General features: G+C 41.5%; 1 protein-coding gene across 3 annotated transcripts in view; it reads left to right on the top strand.

The window, feature by feature from the left end:
• The first annotated feature begins 2,455 nt into the window (after positions 1 to 2,455).
• The window catches only part of NADK2 (NAD kinase 2, mitochondrial), a 33,391-nt gene continuing 8,126 nt past the window's right edge, over positions 2,456 to 27,720 (top strand). For 2 of the 3 annotated variants that reach the window (XM_082783216.1, XM_082783215.1), the window contains exons 1-7: positions 2,456 to 2,832; positions 17,574 to 17,662; positions 18,014 to 18,102; positions 19,259 to 19,340; positions 20,663 to 20,746; positions 23,937 to 24,073; positions 25,800 to 25,878. In XM_082783216.1, coding sequence (XP_082639342.1) covers positions 2,554 to 2,832; positions 17,574 to 17,662; positions 18,014 to 18,102; positions 19,259 to 19,340; positions 20,663 to 20,746; positions 23,937 to 24,073; positions 25,800 to 25,878 — 839 coding nt within the window. In that variant the 5' untranslated portion in view covers positions 2,456 to 2,553. Of the gene's footprint in view, positions 2,833 to 17,573; positions 17,663 to 17,948; positions 18,103 to 19,258; positions 19,341 to 20,662; positions 20,747 to 23,936; positions 24,074 to 25,799; positions 25,879 to 27,720 lie in introns of those variants that run through there. The other variant, XM_082783217.1, reaches the window with a different exon arrangement.

Genomic DNA, 27,720 nt, shown 5'->3' with positions numbered 1-27,720 from the left:
TAATAAGGAGTAGAAATGAAGAAGTTATGGCCCTAGACCATAATTTCAGTAGAACTAGTAGTAAATTATTTTGGATGAAAAATGGCTACATTTGGACAACCATATAAAACTGCTGGCACAGTCATGCACTGCCAGTTTTCCAGCTAGTGTAATGACAGGAATAAATTAGTTGTGACTTAGAAATTATTCCAGGTATATTGTTTTGTCACACAGAATGAATACTTTTACGTTTCTTACATACCATTTTGTTTTGTTTTGTTTTTTTGAAGTCCAGCCTGGTCTTCTACGGATTTTTGTCATGAAATTGACCTGTACTATAACTCCTGGATGTCTAAAATTAATGTTATTTTGAAGCATTTTCATTGCTGCAGGCAGTACTGAGGTGTCCTTTATCACATGGGATATATAACTTTGGTTGTGGTCAGCCACAAGATAGAAAATTTTTACAGTGCAAATTCATCCCTGCTGCATAGTCATTTCTTATAAGAATACCATGCTTAAATGCCCATGCTTGTTGATTTAATTCTGCATGAGCCTATCTGTCTTTTAATGCACCGGATGTATTGCTCGGAAGCCATTGAAGATGGGACATACTTCATCTCATAAGTGACAAACGTGAATATAATTCAAAACGAGTAATGTGTCATTTTACAGATTCTTGCATCTTATTCTGATGTATCCAAGTGTATGTTTCATGAAAAACTGTAGTGAGGGTGAGGTTAAGCAGTGTCTTATTGAATGTTTTGGAAGTAGGCCCATCTATAAAGTAAGATGCAAATTGTAACATTATACAAATTCTATTTTATGCGTTATGGAAAGTTTAAACCTTTTTCCAAATGTAGAAGGGGGTGTCGTAAGATCTCTGTACCTCTCAGATAGTTTGTCTGAGACTCCCTTTTGGCAGTCATCTTCTTGGATGAATCACTTTATACTCTGTCCTTCAGCTCTGCTTCCAGAAAATTAGGATATCTTACGGCATGTTGAATTTACACTTTAAAATACATATTTTAAGATTGTATGCCTATAATGCTTGCTGTGGGCATTAATTCAAAAGATCCTATCATGGCCTTTACTCTGAGGCATGTGTGTCTTCAGGGTAAAATGCTGCTCCCTATCCAAGCTTGACAAAGCGGTTGAAGCTCATTTGTGAACAGTGATCAAAACAGTTCAATATAAATAGGTAATGCATGAAGTGCAGATCCCTAGAGCAGTCCGATTGTCACGTCGTAAGCTATAAAGTAGATATGATGCAGAACAGAGCCATAGATTTGCAAAACCTCTTATTTCCATTTGTTCTCCAGATATCATATTATCTACTGCTTCGTACACTCTAGAAGTTAATGGTTATACAGAATGAGGTATTTTCTGGTCAGCAAGGGAATTAGTTATGGTTAATTACCCTCTGGTAATCTGGTTTGTAGTAGCACCCTTCAAGGCTAAGCTAATCAGTAGATAGAAAATCCTACTACCTGTCATCAGTAAAGACTGGATGGAGCTCGTGTATTGTTATTATACAACAGCAGGGAATGGCAGAATGCCTTTAGCTAGTAGGATTTCCGAGGACTCTCCTGCTTAACAGTCCCATGGAAAAAAAAAACCCTGCACTTACAGGTAAAAAGCTGTAGCTTCAGCCTGCCTGCACGGAGAGAGACGTGACTTCCCGTCGGGGAAAACCAGGCACAAGATGAGTAATTAAAGAAACGTGCGTGAATGCAGCCTTCAGTGTAGATGTGCTACGTAAGAAAGAGAATACCGAGTAAGGCAGTTTTTTGAAATGGTAAAAAAAAAAAAGAAAAAAAAAAGAAAAAAAAAAAGTGATGTTTCCAAGTAGCTCACTTACAGTAATAGAAAGTAGCCCAGGATCGATTATTTTCCCTCCTTTTTGTTTTGTTTCCTGCATTTGCCAAAGGTAAACTTTGTTTACGTTAGTTCACGAGGCAGTGCTCCCCACAGGTCTTTCCCCAGCCCTGCTGCTTTCCGCCAACCCTGCCATAAACCCATGAAAGACCGGAATAACCACGACCAGAAGCCGGACTTTTCCCACTATCAGAGCCCCCTCGGGCTCGGCGCTTCCCCCTTCCCACACACGGAACCCTCCCCAGCCCTCCTCCTCCTCACAGAGGCCGGTTTAACCGCCAGCCACACCCGCCCCGCCTCGGGCTTCCCAGAGCCGGGCTACCCCCCAGCTCCTAACTCCACGAGCTAAATCAGAGGGCACCGCCGCCTTTATTTCTTTACGAGCAACCAGCACAGAAAAGTGGGGGTACAGGGGACACCCCTCAGCGCCACGGGGCTGAGGGGACAGAGACGGGGACAGGGACGGGGACTGGGACGGGGACCCCGCCCCCAACGGCCGCCCGCGCTCCCCTCGCGCCCCGCCCCTCCCGGCGGGCAGGCGAGGCGCGCATGCCCTGGCTGTGGGCGGTGGCGGCGCATGCGCCTGGGCCCCGCCGCCCCGCCCCCGCGGGGGCCGCCGCAGAGCCGTGGCGCGAGCCGGCGGCGGGCAGCGCTGCCCTGAGGGGAGCCGGGCGGGGGGCGGAGGCGGCGGCGGCGATGTCCGCCTGGCGGGGCTCCCGCTGCGGCTCCCTCTGCCTCGGCGGCCGGGCGGCCGCTCGCCGCTCCGCGCTGCTCCGGCAGCGAGCAGGGACCGGGACTGGCACCGGGACCGGCACCGGGACGGGGCCGTGCTCCGGTAACGGCGGAGGTGTCCGGGCTGGGGCTGGCGGGTTCCGCCCGTCGCGGGTGGCGGTGGTGGCCAAGACGACGCGGTACGAGTTCGAGCAGCAGCGGTACCGCTACGCAGGGCTCTCCGAGGACGACCTCCGGCAGCTGGTGAGGCGGGGGGGGGTGTGTGGTGTGTGTGTGTGTGTGAGCCGTTAGCCGTTAGCCTGGGTCCGTTGCAGCCCACGGGGGGTTGAAATCTGCAAACGGGGTTTAATTTTCGGTAGGAGGGACGGGCGGCATGGTTTGCCTTGCTCTGTGAAGATCGAGGGTTAAGGAGTGCGTACCTAAAGCAAGAGGACTCTTTCCGTTTTCTGTTTCTCCCTGTGCACTTCAGGTGGCCGTCCATCTGCTGTGGAATCCCTAACGCTTGACGTGCTCCATAAAGCTCTCTTAAGTAGTGAGACTGGACACGTTACCACATTTAACATGGAAATGTACCAGCCTGTGTTCTTACTGTCACCGCATGTGGGTGAAGCGTCCCCGTACCTGCCTTCGTGCTGTAGAAAAGCAGTGCCTCATCCATGAGGCTCCTCTTCTGCGTTTCAGCATCTCTTGAGAAGGCATTTCTTGCAGTGAAGCATGTAGGGAGTCAGCTTGGTCCCTCATTGCACACTGAAACCCAAAAAGAATAAAATCTGCTTGTTCTTCACCCTACCCTAACTGCTTGTGAACAGGCAAGGCTGGAGCAGTGAATCAGTTAGTGAGCAATGTTGTTACTAAGCGCTGAATGTCCTGGAAGGTGCTCTTGCCTGAATATATATATATATAATAATATATAACTGCAGCCAGCTGCAGCTCTCTTCTCCCAGAAACAACGTGTTCTGCTGGGTGGGTGACCTGTAGCAGCTGAAGATGCATTAAAAACAAAAAAAGTAGCCCTGAATGCACGCTGCCTGATTGCAGTGGTTGTGGAGGCATCTTAGAGTGCATCCTTTTGGGGATAATTGCAGGTGTAAGAATTCTCCATGTGGGGGGTGTTCTTTTTCTAGAAATGGTGCCTTTTTAAAAATCTAGCTTCCCCCTCAGTACTTCCACATGAGTAATTGCAGCAGTAAAACTGAGTGTCTTCAGGTAGCCAAAGTCTAACTTGCTTAAGTATGTGTTTACCAGTATTGATTTAGGTTCTTTGAGGCGGGGTGGTGGAATACAAAGATTTGTGCAAGAACACTGAAGATTTTTCCAGAATTATATCTTTGAAATATGACAAGAAATACTGGAGTGAAGACAGCAATGAGAATTGCCCTTGCTCATGTTCTTTAGCTGGCCGGTATTTAGAGTCTGCTGTGACTTGGGTCTCAGATTTTTTCCCTTGGTCTCTGAGCTAACAGCAGTCTCAGCAAACACATTAGGTGAAAACTCAGAAGGTTCTTACTCTGTCTCAGGTGGACAGCAATCTCTGCAAAGTGTACTTCCTTATCTGTGCCACATTTGTTAAGGGCAGCCTTGGAACGTGATGTTTTTTGTTTCCTGAGGTTAGTTGCACTCTATTCCCTTTGTCCTTGCTTCTCTGCTGAAGACTGCAGAAGCTGCTTCCAAGGCTGCTGGTGTCCCTGAAGCTGAGGCCAGTGAGCACAGAAGTGCAGGGTGTCCCTGCTGTCGCCACCCAGGGTGACTCTCAGTTTAACCGAAGGCCACAAAGCAGACGTGAATCTGGCATGGGAGGTTAGTCACGTAGAAAGGTGAGACAGGAAACAAGGTGGGAATCGAGGGTCACATGGAAGGCTGTGGATGATGAGGTGGTGGCAAAGAGTGGACGTGAAAGTATACAGGAGAAATGGGGCTCACCTGGTGGTGTAAGCTGCTAGCAACCCAGGAGGGGTGGTGGTGAAGACTGTGTTATTTTTGCAGGGGCTCAGGTGACTCTGGAGCTCATTTGTGCGTGGCAGTGTTGCAGCGTGAGGGATGCCATACCAGCAGAGGAGTACATGGTCTGTCACAGATCTTCAGGTGTCCAGACCCTGGAAATCTTTAATAAGGAAGTCCAATTTAATACCTCTGTAGTGTTGGTGGCTTAGATTTAGGACGTGTTACCTGGGGTCATTTGCCTGCTTGATTGTGAGCAGGAGAGATACTTGCAGTTCTCTGGAAGGTAGCTGACATGCCCACTTGCAAGCATCAGACTTCAGTGTAGGACAAATTATGATGGTTGTGCGCTTAAGCAGTTGTGTCTGATTGCTGAGAAAGGAAATTTAGGTGTTGCAGTCAGTGTGTTTATGCATGAAGGCAGAAAATACAGTAAGCCACTTAATGCAGAAGTGACACTGCATATGTGCCTTTGAGCCTCAAATTAAATAGAACTTCTTTTATGTTCAAAGAATCTAAATATAAATCACTGGCACACTCCATTGTATATGGAAAAAATATAAATCACAGCATATATCATATGTATTATGCTTTATAAATTGTAGCATACTCCATGAAGCAGACTCTCTTGGTATAGAAGCTGACTCTGACACTTCTAATAGGAAATGCAGGCCCTTAGGAGCTGTGGCCTGACTTCTTCTGTGGCATTTTTTTGGACACACCAAGTAATTTGTACTATACAAACACTGCTAAAGGTTGCAAGTCAAAGCAACAAGGTCAGAATTCCTGGATTCTTTCTCAGTGCAAATAGACAGGAGAGGTGAAGAAACAACCCAGACAGCAGAAAAGCAGAACAGATGGGGGAGAGATGACGAGAGAGAGTAAACACTGAGAGTATTTAGGAGATCTGTAAAAGATTAAATCTTTCATTGCGTCTCTACGTATGTGTCATGCATGCTTTACCCCAAGTGGATGTTTTCATGGATCTTCTGGTAGATGCTCTTGCACGCTTAAAAATAAATCTTGAAGCTGCTGATAACCACACCTAGACGTGTCTGACTTTTTTCATGAGTATTCTAATTGTGAACTATTCTGGAAAGGGTGATTAAATGCTTTGAATGTAACTTACACAGGAGATGTTTTCAGTATCTTTAGTTTTGAAAGGAAATTAGAAATGCGTAACAGTATTTCTCTTCTAATACCTGGGAAGAAAAATACCCCAAAATAACCCAACATTTAATGATGCAATATTTTTTAAAGCATCTTGCATCATATCATGCAGGAGCTCTTTTATTTACTCTGTTGATATTTGAGGAGACTATTGTATTGTATGGAGGAGACACTTGCAGTTACTAGGTAAAAGCTAAATAAAAATATTACGTGTTTTCTGAAGTCGCTACAAATAGTTTGCTTACTGTAATTGACAGCAGCTTGAATTTTGTCTGACCTGGATGGTGGGATAAACATCTAAAAACAGCCCATCACAAAAAATGAACAATCCAGTCTGTTAATACTGAAAGCTACTGTATGTGCTGCAAGAATTTCACTGCCACACACAGCCCTTTATTTCACTCTCAGAAAACTCATACAGAGCAGGCAAAGCTGTATTCCTTATATAATTCTCAGAGAAATCAGTCCCATTAATAGGTAAAGCTAATTTCCTCCGAGTCCTGTTCTTTCCAGCTTGACAGAGCAATTGACGTGTAGTTGCTGACTTGTCACTGCTGGAAGGTATTTAGGAAAGATCAGTTAGCTGTCCGAACACGCTTCATATGCAGTTTTAACTACCTTTGAAACATCTTGTCTAGTGAAATGTCTTTTTTTCTTAATTAGAGGAAGATGATTTAACGTGGACTGCAGTTGATAGTCTGTTTTGACTGTTTTATGTGTCTTTGAAATGGCAAGGGAAAGCAAGGAATTGAAGCTTTGGAACAAGTTTTGGCTCCTTCAGACTACTGCAACAAACTGGCAGGGATGGTCATCCCGAAAATATGAAGTTTTTACAGCTTTCTTGAAAACTGGTAATTGGATCGAGAAAGGGCACTCTGTTGCAATGTGTTGCTGCCTCTGAAAGAGGCACGATGTGAGCTCATCATTAATATAGGGCACTGAAAACATAGTAAGCAGAACTGGTCAGGAAGGGAGGTGTTGTCCGTTCCTCCAAGCAGATGGGAAAGGCTTGGCTGGAGCTGGTGAGTTCTTGTGCACCAAAATGCAAAATCCATTAAAGGTACGCACGAATGTGTGTGTGCACTCAGCCCTCCTTTATTTAGATGCTTCCAGCACCAGCTGTTACTGATCTATACGCTAAAATTTTCATATCTAGAGAGAACTCTCTTTAGGAAAAAAAACTATTTTATCTCCAACTAGATAAGTGATTTTTTTTTTTTTTTTAAATTACAGGAAGTTCTTTACCTGCTTTCACATTAGATGGCAAAAAGATAGCATTTTTTGGTATCACTTCTGAATTACCTTTCCTAACTAGTAGAGTTTCAGGTATCTGAATTTCATACTGCTATACCAAGGTACTCTTTTCAGCAGCTAGGCAGGCTTTTTGCTCTCTAGATTTGTTTGAGATCTGCATTTTAGTCCAAATGCCCATGATCCACTGTGATGCTCTTGTTACTCAGGTATTTTTAAAACAGTAGGATTTTTATAAACAGAATGAAGGGAGTAGAAATGTAAAGTAATATGCAAAATGAAGAGTTCAACCAAATTTGAATTTTTAAATGAAGTCAGGTAACCCATTTTTTCAAAAATGTAAAGCATTTGTATTTTCTTCTTAAAACTCGAGCAATTTGAAAAAGTAGTATGCTTTAGGGTGCATATTGACCTGTGGATTCAATTGTATAAGAAGGTAGTATTTTTAACGGAGACTTAATTAACAAATGAGGTGGTGACCTGAAGCTTTTCATCATTCTGATGAATTCAGACTAGCTATCTCTGGTTGCTTGTTCTGTAATGTGAACTATACCAGCAGATTATCCTCTGTGGAGTGCATAAAGAGTGTTTAAAAACTGGCAGAACTGTAGTTGACTCCACCTCACACTGAAAAGCTAAAAGAAAAAAATAAATAATAATAAAAAAAAATAAAACCTGTCTACTGAATTTGAAGCATGAAGAAGTCAAGGCAGATTACAGTGTATTGCAATTACATAAAGCTAGAGATGCTATTTCATAAATAAAAAGTTGGAGCTACTTTGCTGAAAACATTGAGGTGGGTAACATGTAGTTCATGTTATGCAATCCCAGAGTAGTTTTGGTTTTGAAACTTGGTATACGTGCCTCGGTGCTCAGTAGGTTGGGTTGCTGCTTTATTTAAAAACAATGAACACAACCTTTTAGGTTGTCATTCTGTCATGAGAGGAGTCTGGAAAATGACTAAAACATAATTCCTTTTCCTGCAGTGTTTGTTTTTCCAACACCCCATTCAAATACACTTAGTCATATATAGTAAATAGATGTGAAAGTAGGATGTTCTGGTGTGCCTAAATTAAACTTCACCTATCTCATCAAGGATCTAATAATTTATACAGCCAAAAAAGGCTTTTTTTTTTTTTTTTTTTTTTTAAATTTTTTGATATTGTTTTCAAATAATTAATGTCATAAATCACAACTAGTTATGTTAGTATCATACTGAAAGATTAAATTGCCTGGACTGCTAGAAAGCTGTTAATGCAGAAAGTAGCTACTGATGTGTTTATAACTAACACAACATGTTCTGGATTAGCCTTCAAATTACAAACCATTATGTGGATTCTTCAGTTGTGGTTAAAAGGGCAATACTTTAATTTAGTAGATGAAGAACTCTTAAACAGACCATGGCATTATTACTTTTGTTCACCTGTAGATAAAACACTTACTCCAAGGCAGCATCTTTAAAAGCTCCAGGGAAATAGTGTTGCCAGCTTCACTTACCAAGTGCAGAGATTGTGAAAGTCAGCTACTACAGAAGTAATGGATTACAAAATGCTACGATACACAGAACACCTCATAAGCATTACTCTGTAGTGGGTATGAGGCAGCATTTGAAAGGCTGTCACTGTATAATGAAAGAGTGAGGTCTAAGTTGTTGGGAGGAAAAAAACGCAAGGGAAGTGTAAGCAAAATGTTTCCTAGCTAAAGCAGCTCACTGGTATACTGCAGAAGGAGAGGTGACATACAGCACTGTTAGAAACAGTGTACAGGAAGGCCAGACTACTGGGAACAGTTTGTATAGTAACTCATGACCCAGACTGGGAAGGAAGAGAGGAACTGGGCTTAATGCCTACAGCCTGCAACTCAGCAGTACTTTGAAATCGAAGACTCAAATCACGTTGAAAGCTTTGCAGAGAAATTGAACATTGAGCCTAGGTTGTCCTCAATAGGACATTGTTTTGGGAAGTTGTGTCTTTCTTTGCTACCTTAGCTAAGGCAATTCATCATTATTAAAGCTGTCCTATAAACAAGATGTTGAGTTTGTGAATTGTGCTTTTTAGCTATTAAATCGTCTGAAATCAATGCATACTAAGTTTACCCAGGACCTGCCTCTTCTTAGTGAAACTGTTTCTTAGGTTTGCTTCAGAGAGGGCTTCAGAGCATTCCTGCTATTTGAGGTTACCTGGATTGAATGTCCCTGGAAGATCTGAGTATCCCAGAATGGGTTAACCCACTTGCACTGCAGGCATGATTGTGCTGAAGCCTGTATTTTTGTTAGCAAAAGTTTTGGCCATGGGCTTATCAAACAAAGCATCAATTCACTGCACCTGGAGTCTTTCAGTAAAGGCTTAAATTTGACAAATTTATTTTCCAAATTTGATGATCACAGAGTCTGTGTTTTTTTTTTTTTTTGTTTTTTTTTTCCACCTCTAGCAACCATGGAAGATCAGACTTGTTGCATTTAGTATTTGAAATGCTAAAGCAGGTAGGAGAACATACTTCACTTTTGAGAAGTTTAAGAAGTTTGGGTGACTCCCATGAAGGCCATAAATTAGTATAAATACAGCAACTGAGGCTTGCAAATGGTTGGTGTTTATTGTCTGGATAATTCATATGTATTTACAAGAAGTTGAGGTGGGCATGCTGTCCTACACTTACCATGAAGGCTGGTACCATTCCCAAATGAGGTTATCTATTCTATGAACCTAGAAGTTTGAATCCCCTATCAGTTCCAGCTGATGCTGGAAAACTTCCTGAAGATTCAGGGTTGTGGTTGTGCCTATTGCAGGCCCTTCTCTCTGGCATGCTTGAAACATGCCTCTAAGGTGCAGGTTTCCACTGGGCAGGTTCTACTGTGACCAACTGCTCGGTGTATTTTGCCTTTGCCTTTGTACATCATTCTCTAAAATCCAGAAACTGAGCCATGCTTTAATCCCAACACATTAGTATGCAGGTTGTTTTTGTAGTATGAAATAGGGAAGCTTAATGTGTGATTGAACTTTTAAATACAGGTGAGGAGAAATGAGAAAGCTCAACGTTTGCTTGGCTTGTGAGGAAAACTGCTTGTTTTTAACATGAGAAATGAAGATATATTATATGTAGGAGATAACACTAGAGCATAGAAAAACTACTCGCATGTAATTATAGATTGCCAGTCTTAGACCCTGGTCCTTTAACCAAATGTTGAATCAGTGTTTCTTGTTTGTCAGGGAAACTGAGTGTATTGCTTGAATTGCATGCTATATTCAAAGCTGTTTCTAGTTCTGGAAAAAGAAGAAACGATTTGAAAGCTGAGTGGCCTCTCAAACTGCCTTCTTTTGGAAGGAGTATCGCAACAATTGTAAATCAGAGCTTCCTCCAAAGGGTGCAGCTTGCCAGTTATCTTCATGTAGAAGGGCAGCACAAGAAGAAAGGAAATCCTTGGCTTTGTACTGCACTGGCAAGCACTGCTCTGCAAAAGCTAAGCCATCAATCAGTGTGTTATCAACTCTGTTTTCATCAAAGATCTGAAACAGCATCAGATGAGGCTCTCTGAAGAAAATTAACTCTATCACAGCTGAAACCAGGATGAATCCTCCTGTTATTCCATACCATTGACATTATGCACAGGTCCCACACTTTCTGGTACGTGTTTGTTGATCACCACCCTTTGATTAATACACAGATATCATCCCCTTGTTTTGGGGACCACCCCGTGGTCCCCCAAATGTCTGTACAACGTGCACTGAGGTCTCTGTATGTGACCAAGTTACTATCTGTTTGTGTGCTCTCCCAGGACAGGAGGGGCAGTGTGTTGTGTGGAGTTACTGGATGCCAAAACCACCTCGGGTCTGGTCACTGCTGCACTTGCACTGCTTCTTGTGAGGCTCATCCTCTCTTGGTATGAGTAGTTCCTGTGATGGAACTTACTATAACATGCAACACGGATCATGGGTTACAACAACCCAAAGGTATACATGTTACCATCTCCACCCTGGTCCCTTTGGGCCAGGCTGCAGAGTTTGAAAAAGGAACTCTGGCCCTTGCTCCTGGTGTGGCTAGTGGCAGGGGTTCCTGTTGTAGTTTCTCCTAGGGGTTCCCTCCTATAACATGCTACTCAAATTGTGGGATGGGTTAACAACAGTTTAAAGGTGTATCCATTACAATCTTCACCTCTTGTCCTTTTGGGCCAGGCCTTAAGGTGTAACATTGCAATGAACTCCACACCACATGGTATGGAATATCCCTTTGATTGGTTTAGGTCAGCTGCCCTAGTGATGTTTCTCTCCTCACTTTTTGCCCACCCCCTAGGAGGGTTAGAGAAAGGCCCAATGCTGTGCCACTGCTGCTCAGCAGTAGACACAACACTGGTGTGATAACACTGCTGTTCCAGCTACAAGTACAGAGTACGGCACTGAATGGGCTGCTGCCGGGAAAGTTAACATTCCAGCCAGACCCAGTACATCCCCTTGCCCCTGCTCCAGCCTGGGCTTGTCCCTTAGAGGTGTACCTGCTCCTGTATGGCCTTATACAGGAGCTACAGTCCCTTTAGAGGTCTGCCTACTATAATGTGGACTTACCCACAGTCACTGTGAGGTGTCCCTGCTCTGCTTGCTCTTTTTCTGTGTTGTAGTCCTCCTCGTGGCCACAGACACTTCATGGTGTTACAGCATGGTCTTATCCACAGCCACTGCAGGGTGTTCCTGCTGCATCTTGGACTTCTTCGTGGCCACAGACACTCAGAGGTGTACATGCTCCTCTGTGGGCTCATCCACAGGCCGTGGTCCCTCTGATGTGAGTTCACTCTGGAGCTCCAGCCTGTCCAGTAGAGCAGCATGGGGACAGCAGTGATGCCCTGTCCATGGGCCAGCCCTAGAGTGTGGCTGTGGCTGTTATCAGGACGTTCCCAGGCACAGCAAGGAAAGATGACAAGGAGTATGGCCAGCTGCTGAAGCAAAAGCAGTCACTGGCAAGCACTGGACTCTAATATACAGTAAGACAAGCAAGCCCCGTGGCAAGCATGGGAGCCTGCCAGTTGGCAGCTAAGCAGAAGTCTAAATTCGGTCTAGCATGCTCCAATCACATCTGTCATTGCTTTGAACCCTTGCAGCCCCATGCTGGGCACCAGAGAGGGCTGGTGGCTTAGCCCTGGCAGGCAGCTCAGCACCACATGGCCTCTGGCTTGCCTGCTCTCCCCTAGTGGGATAGGGGAGAGAAGCAGAAAGGTAAAAATGTGAGAGCTCACAGGTTGAGATAACTTGAGGGAGCTGTTCCCCCCCCCCCCCCCCCTCCTTTTTTACTCCAGTTTTATCATTCAGCACAGCACCACGTGGTGTGGGACACCCCTTGGGCCAGCCTGGGCCTGTTGTCCTGGCCCTGGCCCCTCCAGCTCCTGGTGCAGCCCCAGCCCCTCATCGAGAAGCTGAAACATCCTGGTCTCCGTGTGAGCACTGCTCAACAGCAACCAACCCATCAGTGTGTTTTCATCAAAAATCCAAACCACAGCGTTATACCAGCCTCTGTGAGGAAAATAACCTTATCCCAGGCAAAACCATGGCTGTGGTAAAAGCTTTCTAGAGACATTCAGTGCAGGCCTTTCCTACTTACGGCTCCTGAGGGAGCACAGCTCCATCAGAGCACATTCAGCTCATCGTAGTGTGTTCTCCAATGCAAGGTCTTTTGGAAGCGTGCACTGCATCTCTGCTGTGGTGTTTAAGAACACTACTAACATCAGGCCTGAAGGTATTTTTGGCTATTTTGTCCCTGTTTTCATACACTAGTGCGCTTTCATTTAGAGTAGCTCTCATGTTTTTATTCTAGCATTTTATTTTTCAATTTTGCATGCTGTAGAAGTCAGATTAACAGGTGTACAGTTGTACTTGCTTCTTCTCACTCCATGAATACTTCTGGTTTTTTTTTGTACTTCTGATGATACCGCCCTTCGCTGAATATCCTTATGCTCTAAGCCATGCTTCTTGTGTGTTTTGCCCTTGCTCTCCTCACAGGAATAAGGAACATCTTTTTCCTGTTTGGTAGCCTTAGCAAGTAAGACTAGGTAAGCATTACATTTCCTGTGTTATTGTCCATAACTTCTTTTCATTGGTACTTTCAGTTTCTTTTGCCATTACTGGCAAAATTATTTAACCTGCTGCACCGGACTGCAGGCCTGTGTGTGACCCCCTCACATAGGTTTTTACATTTTCAACATAAATTCCAAGCCTGTCCCAGCATGAAGATCCTGAGCTCTGTAGGACTAGCATTTTATTTTCCAGCCTGTCTGGAAATCCGGAAAGTCAGTCTTCAGTTTGGCAGTTTCTGAAAGTGTTATCACTGGAAGTTTGTATCTGGAAATTTAAATGTTTTGTGACTTACTTCTTATACTGGTAGGTATGTCTTAACGTTCTTCGTAATGTTTTTTATTTTGCTTTTTTTTTTTTTTTTTTTGCAGGAGTATATACTATGACTCTGTGATACTTAGTTTTTTTGTTTAATTTTCTTCTGTTTCATGAATCAAACCAGCTTATTCCATGCAAAGAAGTTAGTGGTAAAATGAGATACAACGATTACTTTGGATGAAAACGTTTTTCTGTAAAATGTCAGAGCTCTGTTGTTTCTCTTCATTTGAGTATTAATGAGGATTTTTTAAATAAGCCTGAAGAAAGATCCTTTTACAAAGTCACTTTTGTAGGTGTTATTAGGCGTTTGGTATAACTCAATTTTTCTTCACTTAGACTTGATGCTTTTATCAGATTGCTCCTCCACACAGCTTGCGATACCTAACACACTCAACACTGGGCTGTGATAATAGTTTTATGTTTTCTCATGTTTTAGCCAAGAATGTCAATATTTAGTATAAAGCTATCTGTAAGACATTCTGTGCCCTCAGATCCTAAAATTACAGCTGCAGTTGTCATTGCCTTGTCTTTTATGTACTCAGCTATCTGAACATTTAACAATGTAAATAGTAAAGATTAATACATGCTTTTTCCCCTTAAAAGTCAGGTGAGTGTTTGTGCACTGTGCTCAGTCACTGCAGCCACCTTTTGCCTTGCTTGCAAGGTGGTTGTGGAGGCAGATAATGCTCGAATGCTTTCAAATTGTTTTTCCTAGTGACAGCAATTTGAAGATTTGCTCTTTTTGGCTGTAGTTGCAGAGTTAGCTATCGCAGAGGAGGCTTTGAGGGAGACAGTGAATTCCCTTCACCCATGTCTGGTTACTTCCATGTAAGTAGGGAGGCCGTGACACTTGCTGCTGGATTTTGAAAGCTGAGTGGTCTGCCAGAGTCCTTTCTTGTGGAAGGAGTGCTGTGGCAGCTGTAAATCAGAGCTTCCTCAGCATCACAGAGATCTTCTAAGAAGTAGCATACATTGGTGATCGCTTAGTGTGGCACTGGGATCCTGGTGTGAGGTAGAGCAAGAGGCCGTTGGTGTGGATGGGCACAGGAGGCTCTGTCTGAATGCTGAGGAACGCTCCTTCCCCTGAGGTGTGACTGAGCCTGGGGGCAGTTGGACCAGAGGTGGTGGAGATGTGCTAAGGGCATCTGGGCACTGGCTGCAGGTGGCCCTGCTTGAACAGGGAGGCTGCACCAGATGGCCTCCAGAGGTCCTGTCCTGCCTCAGCTGTTCTGTGATTCTGTGACCTCAGACCACAGGGCTTATTTGGATGCTTATTTGGAGTCATTACCTGAAAAGCAGCTGATTACTAACACTCATGTTTGATGCACTTCACTGTGGTTAGGCTCAGGCAGGCTGTGACTGTGAGATCTCAGGTGAATGAACTTCTGAGTTACTGATCTCTGAGCTAGAGGGATGAAACCAGACAGGCAGACTTCTAATCTCTAGGGTCTTTTGCAAATTAGGAGGATTCATCAGCCCCACAGATGTAGCTTAGCCATTTAAAGGCTTTAACTTTCCATTTGTCTTGTAGCTTAGTGATACTTGCTTACTTGTTGGAGTTGGATTCGAAGAGGAGACCTTCACACATCTGATACCTGTTCTTTATCCTGGAAATTTTCAGCCAGTCATCAGGATACCAGTATCTTACTTGATGAGTGTTCCTTCTGCATCCTGAAGCTGTTGATGAAATAATAATTTATTACATCTAAGACAAATGTAAATTAGAGAAGAGACTTTGTTCCTCAGCAATGAAATTACTCAACTCTCTCCTTGTTAGTAATAACAGAGAAATGCGATCTGATGACTCGGCACTGATGTTGGGAGAAAAAATGCCTACAAATGGTCATGCAAAGATTCGCTGCTTTGTCATTGTTCTGAGATAAAAGCTCTCTTGGACTAAGCTGAAAAGTAGTTTGCAGACAAATTTGGCAAATAAATGGGGTAAATAAAATTGCAAGATGGAGGCTGTGCTTTGTGTGGGGAAGTAATAGCTCGTGGAAATAGCAGCCTGAAAAAACGAGAGCTGCAGCAACAGTCTGCACGTCAGGTGCTTGTTGGTGGCAGTATTTTATTCACAGCAGATATTTCCAGAGGAGGCATGAACGAGAGCCCTGATTTAGTAACCCTGTTGATTTTTTGAGTGCAGTGGTTATTTGCTGTGGATTTCTCATCCTTTCTGGTAGTAAAGCAAGGTCAATTTGTTCTCCAGGAAGGCAATTGAAAGTCCCAGTTCTAGCAAACGAGACCTGTGGTGCACAGGGGCAGATGTTGTCTGTGGGTGGCAAATACTCTTACTTCCTGCCTTCTTTCCAGACTCACTGGCTAGCATGAGGTTGAGAACCAGCCCAGCAGTGGGCAGCACTGCGACTGGCCGTAGCCTTACGTACTCTTTCCCTACCCACCCTGGCACCATTCAGCTTCCCAGTGCAGCACCGAGCCGTTGAAAGAGGTGTGCAGGAGTGTGCCAGTATTGCAGCTGGGAGTAGAAAGGAGAGGTCAATGTGTGAGACAATCAGCGGTACAGAACACCCTGCATCCCAGCAAACCATTGCTAATGAGCTTTGCTGGGATGACCTGAGAGCTCAGTGGAGATGTGTACTGGTTACCCACAGGCTTTATCTTTGCTTGTGACCAAGCACAACTGGCAGCTACTCCTGCTGCCTGCCTGTAGTGCTGTTGATGGCGGCCGGGCAAAGTCTGGGAGCTCTTTCTGTTGGAGGTTTCTTGAGCCCAGCTGTGAGACCAGTGGAGATGCAGTTCTAGAACAGCCAATCCCATTCTTCTCTGTAACTTTTTCAGCACTGATCTTTGTGCTTAGCTCATGGTTGGATTTCTTGACATTGATAGGTGTCAGATGAAGAAAGACAGCATTTGTTGGGTATTGGATTGCAGTTAACTGGTGTTGTCGTGTCGTGCCAGTCCTCTCCCCTTCACTGCAGGGCTCTGTGGTGTGGGAATCTGTACGGAAATAGGATTAGATGCGGCTGTCTGGCACCACTTAGTCCTGGAAGGATGTGCAGCCTTGCATAAAGGCACATGAATAAATTGCTGGAAGTGCCCATTCAAAGCTTCTGGCACTGACAAATTTCTTTACTCTAGGAGAACTTTTGCTTCTGCACTGGTAGGTTGGTTTTTACTGAATGGGAAAAGGAACCAATGACAGTATAATCATAGAATAATTCAGGTTACAAGGAGTCTCAGGAGGTGATCTAGCCTAGCCTACTGCTCCAAACAGGATCTCCTTCATTAGGAATGTATTTATCAACTCCTTGCACTTAATATCATCCTTTTTTGTTCTTTCTTCTGCTTCCAAATTGGGGTTAATCTGCACACTGACATGTATTTGGCAGTACCAGCACCACATGAACAGACTAAATAAGTGAGGAGAAGAGTGGATATATAAAGTTGGTGACTGAGACTTGGACAGAAGCCTGTTGCAAAAAGTCTAATAATCAGGTGGAAATCTTACCTACCTGCCTGCTCATTTAAGCCTTACCCATACGAACTGACAGGTGTCTAAAGAGTGCCCTCTATTTAAATTATTTTGTTTCCAAGAAGAACAAGAAAAATGGTGCCAGAATGCAACTGCTAAATTATTGATACAGATCTGAAAAATGTGGTCTATCATCCAGGGAGCGATACTGCAGGCAGTACGTGGCTTGACCTTAAGTTTTGGGGGTCTTTTTTGTTTTGTTTTGTTTTGATGCAAGGGAACTGTTACCTTTGTCACCACTTGGCAAGCTTCCACTTAAGCTCAAATACAATTTGAAGGTTAATGCTCTAAGTATTCAAAGATGCATGTTTTAATTATCATTCATGTTGCTTTTTCTGTTTTCTTTCTCTATAGCACAAAGTTTAGAACTCTTCAGGTAACTTGCAAACTATTTGAGTATTTTCATCACGTGGTGGAGGAATGTAGTTAGTTAAGCTGTTTGATGTAGATTTACTTAGAGTTTAAATTTACTTAGTGAATTCAGGGAAAGCAAAGTGTCTGCTGTGGCATAGAAGTCAGTGTGGTATATTTGTTTGTATGTTTGTGTAGAGCCCTCAAGAGGTTGATGCTGTGGCTGTGTAACTACTCCAACAAGTGAATGTAAGCTGACCAGTATGTATATAGAGATGTAACTAATGGGATGCTTATAAAACCAGACATCTTTATGTTGAGATAAAACACATAGTTTTTAAATAGCGTCTGTTTATATCAACCAAGAGTACTTAATGTAATGATTAACTATTTCGCTTTCTGTCTTACAGCTTGCCTTGAAGGGATCTAATTACGCTGGTCTATTGGAGCGGCACCGCATTCATACAAAAAATGTGGAGCATGTTGTAGACAGTTTACGGTAAGAATATACAGATGTTAAGAATTTCAGAAACAGTGCAAATATCCATGGATTGTATAAAATAATGGAAGAAAGCTTTGTGTGACAAGCCCTAATAAAATGGAATACTTAAAACAGGATGATGCAGATGGACGGTTATTCCTGAAACAAATGTGAACTTGCACAGTTCAGCTAACACATTTCATTGCTGTCTTGAAAACAAATGGAAAAGGTTTAAAAGGTTTGTGTGAGCATCGAATGCTTAGAAACCAAATACAATTGTACTTAGTCCTTAATTACATGTTAGTTTTTCAGAAGGATGTGACAAGGAACAATATAGGACACATTCAGGCTTTTTCCTGCACTTTATAGGAACGAGAGGATAGAAGTCCGTCTTGTTAAACGTCGAGAATATAATGAAGAGACAGTTCGGTGGGCAGATGCTGTTATATCAGCAGGAGGTATGACTTTATGGAAAGGAGGTATACGTTTCAGTATGTTTTCATAGATATGTTTTTCAAATAAGTTTTGCAGGCTGTGAAGCATCTGGAGATGTGCACATCTTGAAAATAAATGGCTGATAAAAGTGTCAGAAAATATGACAAAATTCAGTGGTTGTGGCTATCCTTTCTTCCTCTCATATCTGAAATTTGTAGCACTAGGAAGTGAATGGCAATGTATGGCCACTTAGGAAAAGTTTGCTATTATCTTGTGCAAAATGGTGGAAATTGTGGAATTTACTGTAATTTTCAACTAAAGAGGATAAAACATTTGCTTTTATATGATTATGAGTAGCCCTAAACCCTACTCTGTTAGGAACATGAGTTGGAGACTAACATACTTGCTTTTTGTCCCCCTTCCCAAACTTTTTCGCTCGCTTTCATTGCAGCATATCTGGAATTGGTGGCACAGGTAGAAATGTGCAACTTCTGAGCAGCCTGTGCCACTCCTTAGAGCTTATTAGACAAACCAACAGAGCAGCTAACCTGATTGATTCCTTTTAACATCAGATTGCAGCACTTCATTCAGTTTTATTTTTGTGACTTGCTGCAAATACTACAGTGCGTTGCTGTGTTCTCACTTAATGTTCAGTCATTCATGGCAGTAGGCTTGAATGCTGCCCTGCCATTGTCTTCTCCATACTGGTCCACTTGTCCCTCAGTTATTGGTTACTACTCAGAATAGGTCAAAGGGGATGTGTTCATGCCTGAAGCATCCAATAATACTGTTACAGATTTCAATGAAATCCTCAAGGTTAGAGACTAAAGTGAGGTGTGAATGTATAATTTCTCTTACCAGCTGATAAACATAACAGAAAGCTCCATAAATGTCTTTCCAAACTTGCTTCTGCCAAATTCAGTTGCTAGGGCAAGTATAGCTGTCCAATAAGTAATACTTTTTCCAGGCACATTTATTATCTTGAATTCAGTTGTCATTACTCTGCTTTAAAAGGTGTCAGCAGTTTTCTGGTCCCGTTTTATTTTTGTGCCACTTACCTGTTCAGTTGTTGACACAGAAGCGTGTTAACAGTTGTACTGCGATATATGTGAAACTATTTTGTTTGGAATATTATAATGAGAAGAGAAACTAATATTCTTTGTTTTGCTTTTTGTGTAGGTGATGGCACAATGTTGTTGGCAGCCAGTAAGGTCTTTGATAAATTTAAACCAGTTATTGGAGTAAATACTGATCCTGAAAGGTAAAAACTGTTTGGGAAAGAGATACTATGTTTAATGTCAGGCATAATATGCATCTGTTTTCATGATGCATGTGGCATGCCTGTGGCATCTGGTAACAAATGCCTGTCTTAGTAGATTGTAGATACCAAGTGAACCTGTTGTTTTATTACAAAAGTTTCCACGAGTTGTCCCCCCTCATCTGTGAGGACATTAGGTAGCATTGGATAAGCACTGATGTATTCAACTGCCACAGCTGTTTTCATGTTAATGCAGCTGTACTTGGAGCTAGGTTTATTACTGAGCAGTAGCTTGTGGCTGGAGATGGTAGTATAGACTAGTGACTGGAAAAGGGACTTTCTTAACAAAAGCAACTAAATGTGCTATCTGAACATTCAGAAACTTAATTTCTTTATGAAGATGAACCCTACTGGAAATCTGTTAGGGTATGAACAAATTAAATTTGTTCTGATTTTGTTGGGTAAACCGTTCCAGAACTCAGAGGACACCGTCTCCTCAGCCACTTAATGGCATTTAGTTGTCCTCTTATAAACTCCCATTCACCTAGCGATAAGATTGATTTGGGCAGGTGGATACAGTGTATTAGTACTGCCTGGTTGGTATAACCTTCAAATGGATGGCAACTAAAAACTCAAAATTCACCAAGGCTCTGTCTGACGAGATTTCCAGATTTAGATTTTTGCATCTGATATTTCCAGTTAATCAAATCTTAGCAGATAAGAAAGCAGTGGCCAAAAAGTTTTAATTCTTTCCATACCATATTCCTTTTCCAAAACTTTTCAAATGCTGTGAACAGATATTCAACAGTATCAAGCCTGAATAACAGGGTTCAAATAACAAGTGCCTTCAAGTTATCAAATATCACTCATGAAAGGGGAGCAGTGTTTAGTCTTCTGGCTTTGACGTGAGATTCTTTTGATCTTAGGCATGTCACCTACCTGTCTCGGTATCACCAACTTATATGTAAATGGAAAATACTCTTTCTAACTTGCAGGGTTTATTAAGCTTGAATTCTTTGCCTAGAACTATGGTGACAGGTGCTATATTAGTACCTGTGTATTCTTGTGGGTTGACCTGCTGAACAACTATTTCTTAGGGGAAAAGTGGAAGAAAGATCCTGATGTCTCACATGTACATCACAGGAGCTGAAAGATGGGTATTGTTGCTAATGTACCATGTATGTAAAAATAGTATGGGATCATAAAGGTCAAAAGCCTAGCTTTGCTTTGGGTAACTGAAAGAGCTTGCTTGTTTTTTGTGTTGTTTTTTTGGGGGGACCAAAATAGTGTACTTTTTCATCATCCTTACTCCTGTTTGCTTCCAGATCGGAGGGTCACCTGTGTTTGCCTGTAAGATACACACACTCATTTCCTGAAGCACTACAGAAGCTTTATCGTGGTGAGTTCAGGTACGATTCAGTGATCTTTGGTTTTACAAAACATGTTGATTGGAAAATGCATAATAATATGTGATCCATAAGAAGCAGATGGTGCTTAGTAAAATCTTAATGCCTCAAGTAATTGTCTTTAATGTTTACTATGTTGAGAAATGCATTTGTGGTTGAGAGAGGGGCTGGGACCACAAAGGATAAAGCTGATAACAAGTTCCTGGAAAAACTGCTTTTGGTGTGACCTTCAATAATTGATTTATTTTATGAATTAGCATATGCATAAATGAGGAACTGTAGTCTTGTAAAAGATGTATTGGTTTACAGATTTTAACACTCTTAACCGTTTGTAGTACAGTGATGGGCCATACTAATAGAAGCTAATGAAGTCTGTACTATTAGGAAGTGGTCAGTTTGATGCAGATGGTTGTAGTGATTAAGGCAGAATGGCTTAAATTTTATTACCAGAGTAGTGTTGGGAAAAGCTTTTATTTATGATAAAGGTAGCTTGATGCTTTCAATACTAGATACTCTCAAAATAATGATCTTACTTAAACTAAGGAGGAAGCAAGCTGAATTTTAAAGGACAACCTAGAGTACAGTTTTTCATAAACTCTTATTTAAAAACAAACCATTGTTCTGTGTTGTATTAACACTCTAAGATACTTCTGTGATGGCAAACAAACAACAGAAGTAAGTTATTCCCATTAAAATACATTGCAGTTGCTTTTTTTTGTTGTTATTGTTCATACTTATAGCATATTTGATTTGTAGCTTGTTGTTGTATTTGTGCCACATAAAATAATTACAGAATGAGGTGAATACATTCAGCAGGATTGATTATAACTAACTCAGTGGGTTTCAGTAGCTTTACTAAATGAGAAGGTAGTTTGAAATCAAATATTCCCGGGCTTAGAAAACAGCAGATTTAACTTGTGATCTTGCTAAGTAGTTTGGTTAAACCTAGTAGTGCTAACACCGGTAAACTCCCTTGATACTCTAACCACTTGTAATGTTTTGTTGGATGCCATGTTAAATTTTTGTTGCTGATGCTCCTGTTACTGCTCTTAGGGAGCTTAAGCCTCACCAGAGTGAAACAGAAAGGATCTTTCTTTCCTTTATTTTTTCAGAATAAGTGTGACTTGAAACTGATGTTCTTAAGCAAAGACCTGAGTGGGTGTTTGACTTGGCAGTTCTCAGATTTATTTGGGCCTAAGCAATCTTTTTAATAGGAGGATAACTGGATCGACTTGTCTGAAAGAATTTCTGTTGGCTTAGAGTACCATTAGGATGGTGAGGTGCTCAAGACTGGAAATGAACATTTTTCTTCTTTCCTTGTCCTTATCCATGACCTTTGTGGAAGTCATTTTAGTGGAAGAATCTGTGTAAGCACTTACCTTGTTTTTCCATGTAACAACTAACCTCACTGATTTATGAAAAACATGCAATGTCAAACTGCCCTTGTTTCTTTTTATGATGGTAAACAGTGTAACAGGATCTCAGAATAGAGATGCAATAGTAGGCTACCTTTTTATAATTTTATAGGATTTCTGCCTTGTTCTAGCATGAATATTCTGAGGAAGCTAATGTAATGATATCCACTGCAAGCTGTTTGCCTGACTACCTAAAGCCATACTTAAAAGTTAAGGGTAGATAGATAATTTTTCTAAGGATGTGTTTGGCAAGGCTCTAGAATTATGACCTCTGGGTTTGAGGTCATCCTTTCATCCCTTCTTGGGATGAAGAGAGTAAAGAGACTTTAATATATATACATATATTAAAAGTCAGATTGGCATGAACTGTAAAAACACTGGAAGAGAGGATTAGAATCCAACAAATTTTGAGGCATATTGAAATAAATGGTTTGCTGTTCAGTGCAGAGACACTGAAGTCAAGCACAGAGTATTGCAGTTACTGATTAGCAACTCAGGTGCATGAACATAGGATGGACAGTGACAGGTCACTGTTTCTCAGGAAAACACCTCATATTGTACTGATTGCAAACTGAATGCAAATTAATGTCAGTGTTGCAGAAAAATCAAATGCAAGGTTGTATAGACACAAGTCATAAGAAAGATGTACAGAATAGTTTTTCCTCTTTATCCAACAGTGGTAATGCTTCAGATGGTGCATTATATGTAGATTTCATTATTTTTATTTCAGAAGGGGAAGAACAACTTAAAGCTGATGGGAAAATGACCCCAGAATTTCTAGAAAATTTTGCACTTGCAGGTGCATGAAAAAGAGTTGTGTTAATTCAGAAAAGGTTGAGGGAACTTATTGTATAGGTTTGAAGGCTAAAGTTACTGCAAAGTTGAGATGTTGTCTTAATTCAGGAGACAATGAGGAAAAACTAGTAATATATTTTTATAAGGCCTGAGTTTTCCTTGGTGTAATTTTCAGGAAATATGTAAGCGGGCTACTGTCATCCAAATACCAACAGCATGAACTGGGAAAAGATGTGATTTGCTTCCTTGTGATTTGCTTTCTGAATCAAAACTACTATTTCTATCTTGTTTTATGTAATCTCTAAATTATAAGAGGAAAAAGGAATTGATTTCTAGGAAAAAAAACATAAAAATCTGAATGACGTAACAGCATGCCTTTTATATACTTCTTTCTCCATCTTAAGTACTCTTAAGCACCCTAAAGCTCCCAAGCCAGGAGAGATCATTAAAATTAGAGGATGATTATAGGGCTTATGAATAAAGGGATGGATAGAGCTGCTTTTCTGGACATCTATGAATATAAGTAAAGTGTTAGAGAAAGTAGAGCAAGTATTAATACAAATATATTCATTATAAGGTATTTATATGAATATAAATTCCTGTGAGCTTGTTGCTCTCAAATGCATTGTATCAGTCATGAATTCATAAGACAGAATCACATTTCTAAAAAAATAAATGTTATTATGTATAATGTAACATTTGCAGACATCTTTTGGTCAATGTCATCTTATTTTACACACAAAAAACATCAGCTAACAAATAAATGTATTTACTTTTGGGGATGATTAACTTTATAAATACAGAAGTGATAGTGGAAGCTATAAAACTTGAAATATGTCCTTGAATATATTTAACTTTTAATCTTAAGATGCTCTGCTTTGAAAATGAACCAGTGAAACTCTTGTGTCTTCAAGACAATCTGATCCTACCTAATTCTATAGTAAATATTTTGAATACTGACACAAACTTTTCTCCTCTCTTAGGTGGCAGTGGCGACAAAGAATCCGACTGTATCTTGAAGGAACTGGTATTAACCCTGTGCCTGTAGATTTACATGAACAGCAGCTAAGCCAAGAGCAACACAGCAGAGCTCACATAAATGAAAGATTCCAGGATCAAAGTAGGTTCAGGTCCATCACAAGAATATAATCACTTTGCTATGATAACTTTGAATAGGAAGTAGATTTTTTTTTTTCAGAAGGGAATATTGTCTGTTTCTATATGTTTATTCTGGACTATACATTTAGAACTACTTTTCAATATAAACAACTTATATAACTATCTTGAAATAGTATTACCTGTTGGCAGAATACCTGAGCTTGTTATTAAATGGTCTCTTGGGGTTACCTTAGACACTTGGGGTTACCACAGGAACAATTTACCGTGTATCCAACTGGTCCACAACAAATGCATGTGTGGGGGGGAGATTGCATATGAGGACTCTTAGCATCTGGTGAATTTGAGGTAGATTAGCTCACAATTGAAAAACTGTCACTCTGCCTGCAAGCAAATGAGAAAAGAGAAATAAGAATATGTCAGTGGGTAATTCCTAAGTCATTAAACACCTTCAGTTGTTCTCTTTATGGTGTACTGAAGATCACAGAATCACAGGATTTCTAGGTTGGAAGAGACCTCAAGATCATCGAGTCCAACCTCTGACCTAACACTAACAGTCCCCACTAAACCATATCCCTAAGCTCTACATCTAAACGTCTTGTAAAGACTTCCAGGGATAGTGACTCCACCACTTCCCTGGGCAGCCTGTTCCAGTGTCTAACAACCCTTTCGGTAAAGAAGTTCTTCCTAAGATCCAACCTAAAACTCCCCTGGCTCGACTTAAGCCCATTCCCCCTCGTCCTGTCACCAGGCACGTGGGAGAACAGACCAACCCCCACCTCGCTGCAGCCTCCTTTAAGGTATCTGTAAAGAGCAATAAGGCCACCCCTGAGCCTCCTTTTCTCCAGGCTGAACAAGCCCAGCTCCCTCAGCCGCTCCTCGTAGGACTTGTTCTCCAGGCCCCTCACCAGCTTCGTCTCCCTTCTCTGCACCCGCTCAAGCACCTCCATGTCCTTCTTGTAGCGAGGGGCCCAAAACTGAACACAGTACTCGAGGTGCGGCCTCACCAGAGCTGAGTACAGGGGGACGATCACCTCCCTAGCCCTGCTGGCCACACTGTTTCTTATGCAAGCCAGGATGCTGTTGGCCTTCTTGGCCACCTGAGTACACTGCTGGCTCATATTCAGCTGACTATCCACCAATACTGCCAGGTCCTTCTCTGCCTGGCAGCTCTCCAACCACTCATCTCCCAGCCTGTAGCTCTGCTTGGGGTTGTTGCACCCCAAGTGCAGGACCCGGCATTTGGCCTTGTTGAACTTCATACAGTTGGCCTCAGCCCATCGGTGCAGCCTATGCAAGAGTCTGTGCTTAACTTGTCTGGCTCTGCATTTCCTCACTGAGAGGTCCTGATCAACATGAACAATTTGTTAGCCCCCTTTAATTACCTGCAATATAAAGTCTAGCTCTTTGAACTTGATTCAGAACATCTGTTAAGTCACTGTGAGTGAGTTCTAGAAGAGACATCCGTGTAGTTGCCCATGAGTTTTCAGGGAAAGCAATATCTGAAAATGACTTTGGTTCAAATACTTGTAGTCTCCAGTAAAGAACTGTAACTGGATACAGACTTTTCAGTTGAAAAAGTGGGTCATTGAAGAAAACTGAACACTGAGAACCAACATCTAGAATGCAAAACAAGGCAGCAAAGTGTGTCCCCCAATGAGTGATGAGTTGGTTTTGAAAATTTGCATTTTTGAGCTTTGATTTAACACTGCTCTATTCAATATCTGCAGGATCTGACATCTCTGGTCCACATCTTTTACCTGTGAGAGCACTCAATGAAGTCTTCATTGGGGAATCTCTTTCATCCAGGTATGTGTAATTATTTTTTGTTGCAGCAGGACACAATTAACTTCATTTCTTTTTATGGCACTGCAATGGGCAATCACTGTTGAGACGTCTTTGTTCTAGACCATGAATAAGACTGATGGGATTGTTGCTGGTTACAAAGTGTGTGTTCAGAGATTAAGTGCAGTAATGTTTATTTTTGTTACTCTGTTTTCCAATGTGGCCATTCCATCCTTCATTATTTCTGGCTGTTATTTTCTCTTTGTTGTTTTACTCCATACCTGACTAGTTCTTATCTAATCAAATACCTTCAATTACTATCTTTACCATGGACTGAAGATTTCAAAATCTTCAAAATTCTGCATCTCTTCTTTCTATAAGTCTAGCGTGACCAAACTGAAATACTAATAACTTCTCCTTTCTGCCTCTCTGTCATTAGAGGCAAAGGTATAAGCCTACTTTTGTCTGAAACTGTGTTGTTTCAGGAAAATGTCTGACACTTCCTTATTTAAAGAAAACAGTTTGTATCATATACTGGTACTGCACTATGCAAGATACCTTTACGACTATCCTTTCTGTCCTGAAGATGAATGCATTTCTGTTAGCCAAATGATAGCAAGAAGAATGTGGGGAAATGTGACTGGGGCTGTGGGAAAGGAATTAAAACATGATTCTTGATCAGGACTTGGCCAAACTTTTACTTGTATTTTATATTCCCTCTCCCTTTACACTGTCTGTCTTTTTTTTTTAAACTTTAGTGTGTAACATCTTCTTGTGTTTGTACAGTGCCTGGGACACTGTGATTGCTGCTGGAAACAGTATATATGTTCCATGAGTGCTTTATCTTCCATCTGGACTGCAGCCTCAGACTGGCAGAAGGAATTAGTCTCAAACAGATACAAATTTTGCTCTCTTCTAACTCAAATATAGTTTTTTAAGATTCTAAAAGATTTATTTAACATGCAGTGATAGAGGAACACAAAGCTCCTTTCCAACACTTTACAGTAGTCCTCTGCTTCTGAATGCCACAAATACATTGTGCTCTTTAGTTCCTGTATATTTTAGAAACTATGTGGAACACAATGCGAGTAGGAACAAATCTCTAGTAACACATTTTGTGGTAATAGAACTTGAAGACTTCAATAATGATGTCACGCAGATGGATCATGTTTTTAAGGCTCAAATACATGTATACTGTATAAAGAAACAAAATAACTCTAGGTGCATCTTCCAAGGGCTTATTCTTCATGCCAGTTAAGAAATCAGGGAAGGCGAAGGGAACAAAAAACACCACCTAGTTTGTTTAAAAAGAAAGTCTTAAATTGAATCAAGGTGTGCATCTGTGTCCTTAAATTGCTTTCAGTTCTCTTATCTTCTCATCTTCTCAAGGGTGCACACAATGCTCTTTATCACCAAGAGTGTTAAATCACTGTTTAACACCATTGTATTCTTAGTCTGTCCAGACCAAAATGTTCATCACCAAAGGATAATTCACTAAGCTCGTTTTATTAAGAAGGGTGAAGTTCAGTCATGCTGAACACAGTGAACATGTGTTTCTAAGAGGGTATCCATTTACCTGAGGACTATATACTGTTTGTATTAGGCACTATAAACGTCAATAGCTGTAGTTCATAAATGTATGTCTGGATGTTCTGAAGCTTATGGGAGAGAGGCTTTCTGGTTGCAACAAGCCTAAGATTAGGAATCCCCTGATAAATAATACCATGCACAATGATGATTGTGCCCCAAGACTTACTACATCTGAGTTTTAGGAAGAATTTACCTTGGAAGGAAACGTAAGCCTGCTGACTGTTGTAAAACTAAAACTGTTCCTGAAGAATCACAGTGGATTTTTAATTATTGAAG

The sequence above is a fragment of the Aythya marila genome, assembly GCF_965140915.1.
Source record: "Aythya marila genome assembly, chromosome: Z".
In the NCBI taxonomy this organism is placed as follows: Eukaryota; Metazoa; Chordata; class Aves; order Anseriformes; family Anatidae; genus Aythya; species Aythya marila.
This window is presented reverse-complemented; position numbering and strand designations above follow the sequence as displayed.